Source organism: Zerene cesonia, chromosome 19 (genome assembly GCF_012273895.1).
Source record: "Zerene cesonia ecotype Mississippi chromosome 19, Zerene_cesonia_1.1, whole genome shotgun sequence".
Taxonomy (NCBI): Eukaryota; Metazoa; Arthropoda; class Insecta; order Lepidoptera; family Pieridae; genus Zerene; species Zerene cesonia.
This window is the reverse complement of record NC_052120.1, coordinates 5,097,107-5,109,490: the sequence shown is the minus strand read 5'-3', so window position 1 is coordinate 5,109,490 and position 12,384 is coordinate 5,097,107. Positions and strand designations below refer to the sequence as shown.

The window sequence follows — 12,384 nt, the reverse complement described above, 5'->3', positions numbered from 1 at the left end:
GCTATATTTATTGTTAATAAATGTATTATTAAATTGTAATAACATGAAAATTATGACGTCATTTAATAATACAAGCAATGTAGCGTATCAGTTACTATTAATAAACTAACAAGAGAAATTATGCAAAGGAATGCAAATTGTCGCATGTATTCTGAAATGCGAATGACAATGGTGCACAAAGACTCATCAAGTCAGACGGCCCTGCTAATTAGTAAAAACAATTCGCTGTACATTCGTTTTCTCGACCGCCCGCCAATTCCGGGTACCGCGCTAGAGAGCTGCTAATTTCATCCCAGTACAGTTTTTTCGCGTCGCGCATCATATTCGGCATTTGCCAACTCGATCCGCCATCGAAATTAAGGGCCGAACAATGTCTGACAAAGCGGCCGTCTGCAAAACATTCAAGAGCCGGATTCCGGGACCGCTGCCCGTTTTTTAAATGGTCATCCCGCTCCACGATCCACGAATGAAAGAGCTTGTCATAGCTGGAAAGTTTTGGTGACCTATTATATGGAAAATTCAAATACCGTGCTGGGGTCTTAAAATGTCATTTCGTCGCTTGTAACTGAGACTTGTGACTGGAATAAAGATACACATGTATAGAGTATTTGTCAGTCGCCGTCGTTATGTGACTCGAATTAATAAAACATTTTTAATGCAATTATAACATTCAATTGCTAAGGTTACTTTGTGGTTACATTGTACTACTATTCTTTATGGAATACTTTCTTTAACGCTCTGTGTAAATTTCAGCAACAAAGAAATCGTAATTTTTATATTATATACATTCTAAGCTAAATAGTTATCAATATGCTACTTTTACGTACTAAGTTGCAAGCCGTTACGACTATATATTATATGAATATTTATAAATTTAATGACATATGTAAATTTGAACTGTATTGTTTCTTTATTTCAGACGCCGCATTATATTTTAGTTACCCAAGCACAGGACAATGGCCATCCATCTTTATCAGGAACAGTTACTGTATATATAAATGTTATCGACCTGAATGATAACGCTCCTATTTTTGACCCGATGAGTTTTTCGAATGAAATCCTTGAAGACGTACCTGTGGGCACATCCGTTGTAACTGTTAGTGCAACTGATTTCGATTCAGGTACGATTGATGTATTATATGGATAATATTAAAAAAATATGATATAAAAATACACTTTTCATAATAAAAATGGTAATTTTCTATTTAACGCATAAAATTTCAAATGGAACTGGTATGTATTGCTTGGAAATCGGGTATAGATGTTAAATATGTGATGTGACGTTATGTAAATTATGGATGGCATTAAAAAATTTCAGGCTGGAACGGGAAACTGACATACAGTATAACTTCAGGAGATGATGATGAAGACTTTACAATATCTTCAAATGGTACAATCCATACAGCAAAATTATTGGATAGAGAAAAAATATCTTTGTATAATTTGATAATAACAGCGAAGGATTTAGCAAATCCCCCAGAGCCTAGATTATCTTCTACTGTTCAGGTAAAAACATAAAAATCCTTCCCTAAATTTTATTTAAGACATACTAAAAATTTATTTAACCATCATAAAATCTATACAGGTAACAGTTCAATTAAAAGACGTAAATGACATGGCTCCTGAGTTTGTAAGTGCTAATATGACTACAGTATCTGAAAATATTCCTCTAAATACTGTTATTATGACAATAAAAGCAGTAGACAAAGATGAAGGGAGGAATGGTTACGTGGAATATTTTATGGATTCTAGCCCTGATGTTAACGGATATTTTTCTCTGGGAAATGTGGACGGTATTTTGCGAGCAACTGGAAAACTTGATCGAGAATTAAAATCCTCCTATACAATTATAGTAAAAGCAAAAGATAGGGGCGACCCAGCTCAAATTACAACAACAGAGATTACTATTAAAATATTAGACGAGAATGATAATAGCCCTGTTTTTGATCCTAAGCAATATAGTGCATCCGTACCGGAAAATGCAAGCATAGGTGCAAGCGTATTGCAAGTAAGTAATTTAAATTTTTCAGTTACTTGTTAAAGCATAGGTAATATTTTTTGAAGTAACATACATACCATTATTAATATTTTAGGTATCTGCAACTGATGTCGACGAAGACGCAAATGGTAGAGTAAGATATTCGATAGATTTTGGAGATGAAAACAGGGACTTTAGCATTAGTGAAGACACTGGAATAGTAAGAGTTGCCAAAAATTTGAACTATGAAAGAAAATCTCGGTATGTTCTTACAATAAGAGCTGAAGATTGTGCTAAAGATGATGTTCGATTTGATACGGCAGAGCTGTCAATATCATTACAAGATATTAACGATAATCCACCAACTTTTTTGGACTCACCGTATTTAGCATATGTAATGGAAAACATTATTCCTCCAAATGGTGGATATATTCTGACAGTACACGCTTATGACGCAGATTCACCGCCTTTTAATAATCAAGTCCGCTATTTTATAAAAGAAGGCGATGCTGATCTTTTTAAAATAAATGCATCATCGGGTCAAATCTCTCTACTAAGAACTTTGGATAGAGAAGCACAAGATGAATACACGCTGTCTTTAGTTGCAATGGATACAGGTAACAAGCTTTAATCGTCAAAATTAAAACAAACGAAATATAGATTAAAATTTTTTATATAATTAATTTTTTATATAAATAAATTATATAAAAAATATGAAACTATATTTCGTTTAAAGTTTATTACTTAAAAGATTTTTGTTGAATGGTTGAAATAATTCAATAATTACCGTTTCAGGTTCTCCTCCATTAACAGGGTCGGGAACAGTTAAAGTAATTGTTCAAGATGTAAATGACAACAGTCCCGACTTTGAAAGACAAAGTTACAAAGCGCATATCAAAGAAAACTCCCCACTTGGTACAATAATACTAAATCCAAAAGCAATTGACAAAGATATAGGAAACAATGCTAAAATAAGATACAGCTTACTTGGGGATAAATCTGAAAGATTTGTCATAAATCCAGTTACAGGCGTAATTACAAATAATGAAACATTGGACAGGGAGGAGTGGGAAACGTATTATTTAATTGTGATGGCTCAAGATTCATCTACCACAGATCCACGAACAGCCACAGCTAATGTCACAATAGTTGTTGATGATGAAAATGATAATACACCTTCATTTTCTCAAACAGTTTACGAAGTTTTCATATCTGAAAAAACTAAGGCAAATGATTTTATTTTTGGTGTAAAAGCGAAAGATAATGACGTTGGTCTAAACAAAAAAATTATTTATAATTTGAAAGGGGAGCATCAGGATTTGTTCACCATAAATAAAGAAACCGGTGTGATCAAAGCAAAAGAAGCTCTAAACAAATATAATGATAGAACTAAACTATCACCTACATTTAATTTAGTAATTGTAGCTACGGACTGTGGTATTTCATCTCGACAAAGCTCAGCAGACTTGATTTTAATACCCAAATCGGGAAAGAATTTCCCTAAGTTCACCGTTACGAATAAATTAACATTTACATTCCCCGAAGATACTCCAGAAGGAGTATTAGTGAATCGTTTATCAGCTACGTCTCCCAAAAAGGGGTCTGTAGGCTTACTACAATACTCAGTAGCAGGTGGCAACGTTGGAGATGCACTACGAGTAGAACCAATGAGTGGAGAAGTTTTCATTACGGGAAAAGGATTCGATTATGAAACGATGCCTCTATACGAGGTGTGGTTTGAAGTTAGAGACTCCGACAATCCACCTTTAAAATCTTTTATAGAAATAGAAATAAAAGTTTCTGATGCCAACGATAATGCACCTGTTATTGAACAAATGTTATATAATGCTACTGTACCCGAAGAAGAATCACCACCACAAACAGTGATAAAAATTGAAGCTCATGATGACGACTCAGATGGAAATGGAAAGATTGCATTTAGACTCGTAAATGATTATGAAGAAACTTTCGTAATCGATACAGATAATGGTGAAATTTATACTAATATTGCCTTAGATAGGGAATCGATCCCATTTTATGAAATCATAGTTGAAGCAGTAGACCATGGTGTACCCCAGCTCACTGGAACATCCACTGTTCTTGTAACTGTATCTGATAAAAATGATAATCCACCTAGGTTTACGCGACTCTTTAGCGTGAATGTAACCGAAAATGCAGAAATTGGTTCATTTGTTATCAAAGTTACAAGTTCAGATTTAGATATTGGAACAAATGCTAATGCTACTTACAGTTTCGTAGAAAATCCTGGAGAAAAGTTTGTGATTGATCCCGTTACAGGTAACGTGACTGTAGCGCGTCCGCTAGACCGAGAAATACAAGATGAATACATTTTAAAAGTTGCAGCGATTGATGGGGCGTGGAGGTCTGAAACACCTTTAACTATCACCATACAGGATCAAAATGACAATGCACCTGAATTTGAATATTCATATTACAGCTTTAATTTCCCAGAATTGCAACGGAAAAACAGTTTTGTTGGACAAGTTATTGCTACTGATAAAGATAAACAAGGACCTAATTCAATTATTTCTTATTCTTTACAACAAACATCAGATTTGTTTTCTATTGATCCTGCTACCGGGGAAATTTCAAGCAAATTTACTATGAACTATAAACGTACACCAGTCAATTCGTCACCTGAAAATACTTATTCTGTTATTGTAGTAGCTACTGATAATGGTAAACCACCCATGTCGTCTGATTGCCTCGTCACCATAAATATTGTAGATGCCAATAACAATAAACCTAAATTTAAGCCACACGAAACACTAGTACCTGTCCCACATGATGCCACGCTTGGTGAAAAGATAATCAAGTTGCAAGCTGAAGACACTTTAGATTATGGGATTAATGCTGAAATAGAGTACCATGTTTTTAGTGGGAATGGAACAGCATTCTTTTCAGTTGATAAAATATCGGGATGGATAGTAGTAAGCAAACAATTTTATAATGTTGGGCAGTATTACAATATCAAAGTAAAAGCAGTTGACAAAGGAGTCCCACCACAATGGGATATAACAAATTTACAATTTGTTGTAACTGGAGAAAATATTCATAGCCCCAAATTTACAGCTCTAAGTTATCAAGTAATAGTGCCTGAAAATGAGCCAGTCGGATCTTCTATCCTAACATTAAAAAGTAACGATGAAGACGATGGTCCTAATGGCATAATACGATATGAAATTTCATCAGGAAATGAGGACGATGTCTTTAAAATCCACCCCGTATCAGGTGTAATTAGTATACGACGTTCACTCGATTATGATGAGGTTCAAGAATACAGACTTAATATCACTGCAAAAGATTTGGGATTCAAACCTAAAGAGGCAACTGCAACAGTTACAATTATCCTAACAGACATTAATGATAACGCTCCTATTTTCAACCAATCTCATTACATTGCATTTTTGCAAGAAAATTCACCGATAAATACATTCATATTCAGTGTAGAAGCCGTAGATGTTGATTCACCGAAAAATGCAATTATTAAGTATCGTATTATAAATGGAATGACGTCGTTATTTAATATAGATTCTAATACTGGAAAAATATTTTCTAAGGAAATATTTGATTTCGAAGAAAAAACAACGTATAAAATAGAAGTTATGGCTGAAAACCCAGATTCGACTATGCGCAGCACTACCGAGGTTGAAGTGCATATTACAGGCGTAAACGAATATTATCCAAAGTTTGTACAACCCGTATTTCACTTTGATGTATCAGAATCTGCTGAAGTAGGTACAAATGTTGGTGTAATTCAAGCAACCGATCAAGACAGTGGTGACGATGGAGTTATTTATTATTTGTTTGTAGGATCAAGTAACGATAAAGGTTTCAATATTAATTCACAGACTGGCGTAATTAGGGTAGCTCGATACTTAGACAGAGAAACTCAAAATAGAGTTGTTTTAACGGTGCTAGCTAAAAACTATGGAAGTATTCATGGTAACGATACAGACGAGGCACAGATCATAATATCAATTCAAGATGGTAACGATCCACCAGAGTTTTTGCGAAACTATTACGAAGCAACGATTTCAGAAGGTTCAAAGATAGGCCAAGAAGTTATACAAGTACAAGCTATAGACAAAGATGTCCGCCCGCAAAATAATCAATTCAGCTATTCAATTATTTCGGGTAATGGAAATCAAGATTTCAAAATTGATCCTCAGAGTGGTATAATAGAAGTCAGTCGGCATCTTGATCGCGAAACTTTATCTTCTTATTCGTTAATAGTGGGTGCAATAGATACTGGAATTCCACCACAAACAGGTACTACAACTGTGAAAATAACTTTGACTGATATAAATGATAATGGGCCTATATTTGATACAGAAAACTTCGATGGTTCTGTTTATGAAAATGAACCTCCTAATACAAGCATTACAACGCTCTCTGCAAAAGATCCTGACCTACCTCCAAATGGTGCACCATTTTCTTATACTATTATTGGAGGAAAACATCAAAGTTTTGTAAAAGTGCAAAAACATACTGGTGTACTTTTTACTACAAGAAAAATTGATAGAGAACTTACTCCAAACCTAGAAGTAATGATACAAATAGAAGATAGTGGAATGCCTGTAATGTCTTCAAACTATACCATTCATATCAAGGTATTAGACAGAAATGATAATCCGCCAACACCAAGATCAGTCCATGTTCTTGTTTTTGCCTTTAATAATAAATTACCTCCCAGTAAGATAGCTGACGTTAAACCAAATGATCCAGATATCGTTGGTGACTATAAATGCAAAATGATTAAAGAGTCAACATCTGAAAGTACTCTTTCGCTTTTGAGTATAAGAAAGGGATGTGACTTGTATTCTAACTCTGTGAAACCTGGTCAAGGTTATTCTTTTTCAGTATCTGGAAATGATGGAATTCATAGAGACGTTGTCTCATCAGTCAGCGTTGAGTACTTTTCCTTTGATAACAATACAGTTGAAGAATCAGTCACTGTCCGAATATTTAACATGACAGCTAACGACTTTTTATCGCATTATTATCGAATTTTATTAGAAACGCTAAAAGTAGGTTTTAAAAATAAAGAAAGTGTATATCTGTACAGTATTAATGAAGCTAAAAGAACTTTAGATTTAACCATGGCTATAAAAGTAAATAACGTGATATGGAAAAGAGACAGTACGGAAAAGCATCTTAAATCAAAAGAGTCAGAAATAAAAAAAATATTAAAAAAACAAATTATACTCCCCTTTTTTCCTTGTGCTCAAAATTCATGTGAAAATGACGGCATATGTACCGATGCAATCAATGTATTGGATGACACCAAAATTACAGAAAGTTCCACTCTGATTATATCTTCACCGTTAGTGCAACATGATTATGAATGTCATTGTAATGATCGCTTTATGGGTAAAAATTGTGAAAAACGTCAAGATCCATGTTCACCAAACCCATGCAAATTCGGAGCACAGTGCAGAAAACAAGGTCACGATTTTATGTGCTTGTGTCCAGATCGAAGAGAAGGTAAAACTTGCGAATTAGAACGTGATGATGCGTGTAGTAGCAACCCATGCAAAAATGGTGGTTCCTGCAAGGAAAGTTCGGATAGAAACTCTTTCTTCTGTCTTTGTCGACCGGGATATCGAGGAAATCAATGCGAAGGTCTCATAGACTCATGCAGACCTAATCCTTGTTTACATGGAGGGATATGTATCAGCTTAAAACCAGGTTATAAATGCAGCTGCACAAACGGTCGTTATGGTACACACTGTGAAAGCTCAACATTTGGTTTTAATGAATTGTCGTATATGCAATTTCCGACATTAGATGCTTCGACGAATGATATTACCCTCGTATTTGCCACAACAAAATCAGATGCGTTGTTGCTTTATAATTACGGAGCTCAAACCGGAGGCAGATCTGATTTTATTGCCATAGAACTACTTGGAGGAAAACCTGTATTTTCATTTGGTGGTGCTCGGACATCAATTACTACAGTTGCTATTACAGAAACAGATAAAAATTTAGCGGATGGAAAATGGTACAAATTAACAGCAACACGAAATGGCCGAGTTATTTCTCTAAGCATAGCTACCTGTACTGACCACGGAGACGTGTGTACGGAATGTGAGCCCGGTGACAAATCATGCTACGACGATGATACTGGCCAAGCAGGGTAAGATAATATAACAACACTATCACACTAATATTATAAATGTGAAAGTTTGTTTTTTTGGATGTTTGTCCGTCAATCAGGCTGAAACTACTGAACGGAGTTTAAATTCTCCCTTTGGATTAAACAGGAATTTTTATATCCAGACGGAGCCGGGTCGAGCGTCTAGTATTCAATAAAAGCATTTACCGTGCATTCGTTTTAACATGCTTTATAAAAAATAATTAGTAAATTAAGAACCTGTTAATAAATAATGAAAACAGAGATTTTTTTATATAAAATGCTAATATTTTCCTATGAAATGATTTGATTGCCTTTTTTTATTTTTCAGAACTTTGAATTTCAACAATGAACCTCTTCTCATCGGCGGCTTACACAAAGCAGATCCAGTCTTAGAACGTCCGGGACAAATACACTCGGATGATTTTGTTGGCTGTATGCACAGTATTACAATCAATGGTCGGTTATTAAACTTGACTAATCCTTTGAAAGCTCGCGGAGTTGAACCGAATTGCGATAGATCTGAAAGAGGAGCATGTTTCAAAAAGGATATATGTGGTGTAGGAGAATGTATCGATCGCTGGAAAACAAATTATTGTACATGTGGTAATAATATACTGTCATCTGATTGTAGTAACTCACTTCAAAGCATATCCGTCGGGGACAATGGATATGTAATATACACAATTTCAGAAAAACACAGAAGGATGCAATTACTTGAATCATTTTACGGTGGTAATACTGCTTGGGAGAAAAAGTTAACTAAAGGCGTGACAAAAGCAATATCTAAAGCTACTAATCCCGCTAAGGTTTTGTCTTTTTCATTTAAAACTCATAGAAAAGTCGGTTTACTCTTTTATGCTGCTACGGAAAAATATTATACGCTAATTGAATTAATTGAAGGAAAAGTAAGCTATACGTCAAAACAAAGTTCACTAGTAAATATGACGCAAATGGAACAACGCGATGTTTCCGACGGAAATTGGCATAATGTAACATTATTTGGTTATGGCAGAAGCATAAAGTTGCTGGTTGACGATAGATTGGTTGGAGAAGAACTGGATGCTGCAAGCGTACACGACTTTTTAGATCCATACTTAACTGCCATATCATTAGGCGGTGTAAAATCTGAATGGATATCATCATACAATAAGTTCGAAGGATGTCTAGCAAACTTAACTATAAATAATGAGATTCAACCATTTATTGGAAACGGTAGCATCTTAAGAGATGTTACACGCAAGGGAAAAATAATTTCGGGTTGTCATAGCGCTTTCGGAGCTGGATTAACTCAAAACCCTGATCCATTAAGTATTGGAATTACATTGGTTATTTCGTTTTTCATAATATTAATTGTCGCTATATTGGTGTCCTTTATTGTATTTCGTCTGCGCAAACAGAAAAAGGAGAAAGCTGGTGTTCCAAATGTAAAAAGTAATGTGGTACACACTAAGCAAAATGGTGGTCCTGCAATGTTAAATGCACCAAATTTAATCGCTGGTACCAATGATAGTCTAATGAATAGAAATATACATAGTAATGAAACGAGTTTAAACAGTTACATGTCCGAAAATGCAGATATAATGAGAAACGTTGGCCATATTGTAGGGCCGGAACTTCTATCCAAAAAGTATAAAGATCGTGAAATAATGAATATTGATCCACCTAGACCACAACGGCCGGATATAATTGAACGCGAAGTAGTGGGAAAAAGTCCAGCTCTTAGAGATGATCACCATCCACCCCCGCCACCATCAACTAACACATCCCACTCACATAATCATGACCATCCCAGTGGTATGGATTTGAATTCAGAAGTTCCTGAACATTATGATCTGGAAAACGCTAGTTCGATTGCACCTTCAGATATAGATATTGTATATCACTACAAAGGGTTTAGAGAAGCAGCCGGTGTTCGGAAATACAAAGCGACGCCTCCTCCACTTGCAAGTTACCACCACAAACATCAGACTCCACAACATAGACATTCTCCTCATCATTCAAGTGGTTATCCACCAAGAGTACTACCACAAGCTTCACAACCACCTCCTCAACCAAGACAGCATCAAACGACACCTTTAGCTCGACTTTCGCCAAGTAGTGAACTGAGCCAACAACCCAGAATACTGACTCTTCACGACATATCAGGAAAGCCACTCCAGAGTGCTTTATTGGCAACAACTTCTAGTTCAGGTGGAGTCGGTAAAGATGCCTTACATAGTAATAGTGAACGGAGTTTAAACAGTCCAGTAATGTCCCAATTGAGCGGACAAAGCTCTTCAGCAGGTAGAAAAACACCTAACGCATCTGCTCAGGCGCAACAAGTATCAGTGGGCTCTGGAGCAGTAGGCCTAACTGCAGAAGAAATAGAAAGAATGAATGCAAGGCAACGTACCTCAAGTTTAGTATCCACCTTAGATGCAGTATCAAGCTCTAGTGAGGCTCCACGTAGTGGCGGTGTTAGCCATCATATGTCACACAGGCATCACTCTCCACCAGTAGACAACAGAAGTTCAACAGGATCAGATGATGAAAGTGGTAATGACAGCTTTACGTGTTCAGAAATAGAATATGACAATAATAGCTTAAGTGCGGATAAACCTGATGACGTAAGAAGACAAAATGTTAATAGCACAAGTAATAATAAAAAACCAATATTACCACCGCCATACGAAAGTTTTGACTCGTCATTTCGTGGTTCATTAAGCACTCTAGTCGCATCGGATGACGATCTCGCTCCTCATGTGGGTTCAGCATTGTATAGACAAGCTAACGGCTCTCCGGCCCCGGCCACTCTAGGCTGGGATTATTTATTGAATTGGGGTCCCAACTTTGAGAGCATGATAGGAGTTTTTAAAGACATTGCTGAACTACCTGATTCTGTCAATGGCCGAATGTCTTCATCTTTAAGGCTTCCTAATGGAACGCCAAAACCATCCGAAGAATATGTTTAACAATGTATAATATTTTCCTTGTAAATAATTATAGTAAATGTACATAATTTTTACGATCTTGTATCAAGATCTCTTTAATGTATCTTGCCATATTTTTGTTAAATATAGATTTTAATAATAGGTTAACAATTAATTATGATGTTAGTGCTTATTTCCTAAATTGAAACCTCATTTTCAAATGTAATTAATGTAAATAGTAAATACGTATTTTTGTAAATATAAAGTTCCAATGGTTTCAAGGATAAGTGTCAAAAAGTTATAATTTCAATTTAGGATGTAAAGATCAATAAATGAAAATTAAATAATTACTACCTCTTAATATTATTGTAAAATTCCAGCACAATGTTCATTTCGAATTTAATAAACTAATACATATTGGGTTTGGTAGTGATTGTACAATATGCAAAATATTATTATTGGAACAATAGACTGAATTTATGTAACTCTTAACTTATACTTGGTATGTGATAGCTTTGTTTGTCACAGATTTATAAAAGTATGACAACGCTTTATGTTTGCCATACGCATAGTGAATTACGTGCCAAATGTTACTTCTGTTCGAAAGAACCGACTGATTTTAAATGTAAAAATAAACGAAATCAAAATACATATTATTTTTTATTTAAAATCCTTCATCAATGAACCTCAATTTGTATTCTTTTATATTTATAATGTCTCATTCTTAGATTAAGATGATTTTAAAGTCGACACTCGTTCATTCGCCACCCCAGTGTAGCGTCAATCTTTCTAGATTTCAAATTATTTGTCATAATTTTTTTTTATTTCGTAAATTTTCAATGAGACCTCGAAAATATAATTGGCCAAGTATATATACCATGTCATTAACACTATCATCATCTAACACATTTTTTTAAATAAAATTTACAAACAACTTTATTGTTTACAGTAGTGAAGTAACATTAAAACAAATGTAACAATTTAATTAATTTATCTTATCTGGTTAGATTAGATGAAGCACAATAAAATTCGAGTAAATTTTTATTATATACGAAAACACCGGAAGGAAAACTTCATTTCCGCTAGCGATTAAAAGTAAGGTCAACAAAGAAAATAGGGCTATTTATGGTTCACTATGAAAGTATGAAGTGTTCCACCGACGCATAATTTTTTCTTGGTTCACATAGTACATTCTTTATCTATGGAGCCCTTGACGGTAATTATGAGGGCAACAATGAACAAAATGTTTAAATTTTACGATAACAGTTCGAAGTTACTACAATTTTGACGTGGTAATATTACACAATGAATCAAATTTCTGCAGGATTGCTAGTTTA

At 34.9% G+C, this 12,384-nt stretch overlaps 2 protein-coding genes across 2 annotated transcripts in view; one reads left to right on the top strand and one right to left on the bottom strand.

Moving 5' to 3' along the window:
* The window catches only part of LOC119834734 (cadherin-related tumor suppressor-like), a 13,020-nt gene extending 1,322 nt beyond the window's left edge, over nt 1-11,698 (top strand). The window contains exons 2-7 of the mRNA XM_038359206.1: nt 920-1,121; nt 1,319-1,506; nt 1,586-2,008; nt 2,094-2,595; nt 2,774-8,138; nt 8,467-11,698. Coding sequence (XP_038215134.1) covers nt 920-1,121; nt 1,319-1,506; nt 1,586-2,008; nt 2,094-2,595; nt 2,774-8,138; nt 8,467-11,089 — 9,303 coding nt within the window. The 3' untranslated portion in view covers nt 11,090-11,698. The remainder of the gene's footprint in view (nt 1-919; nt 1,122-1,318; nt 1,507-1,585; nt 2,009-2,093; nt 2,596-2,773; nt 8,139-8,466) is intronic.
* Nucleotides 1-12,384, bottom strand: part of LOC119834705 (cadherin-related tumor suppressor) — an 84,081-nt gene that overhangs the window by 12,696 nt on the left and 59,001 nt on the right. The window lies entirely within an intron of this gene.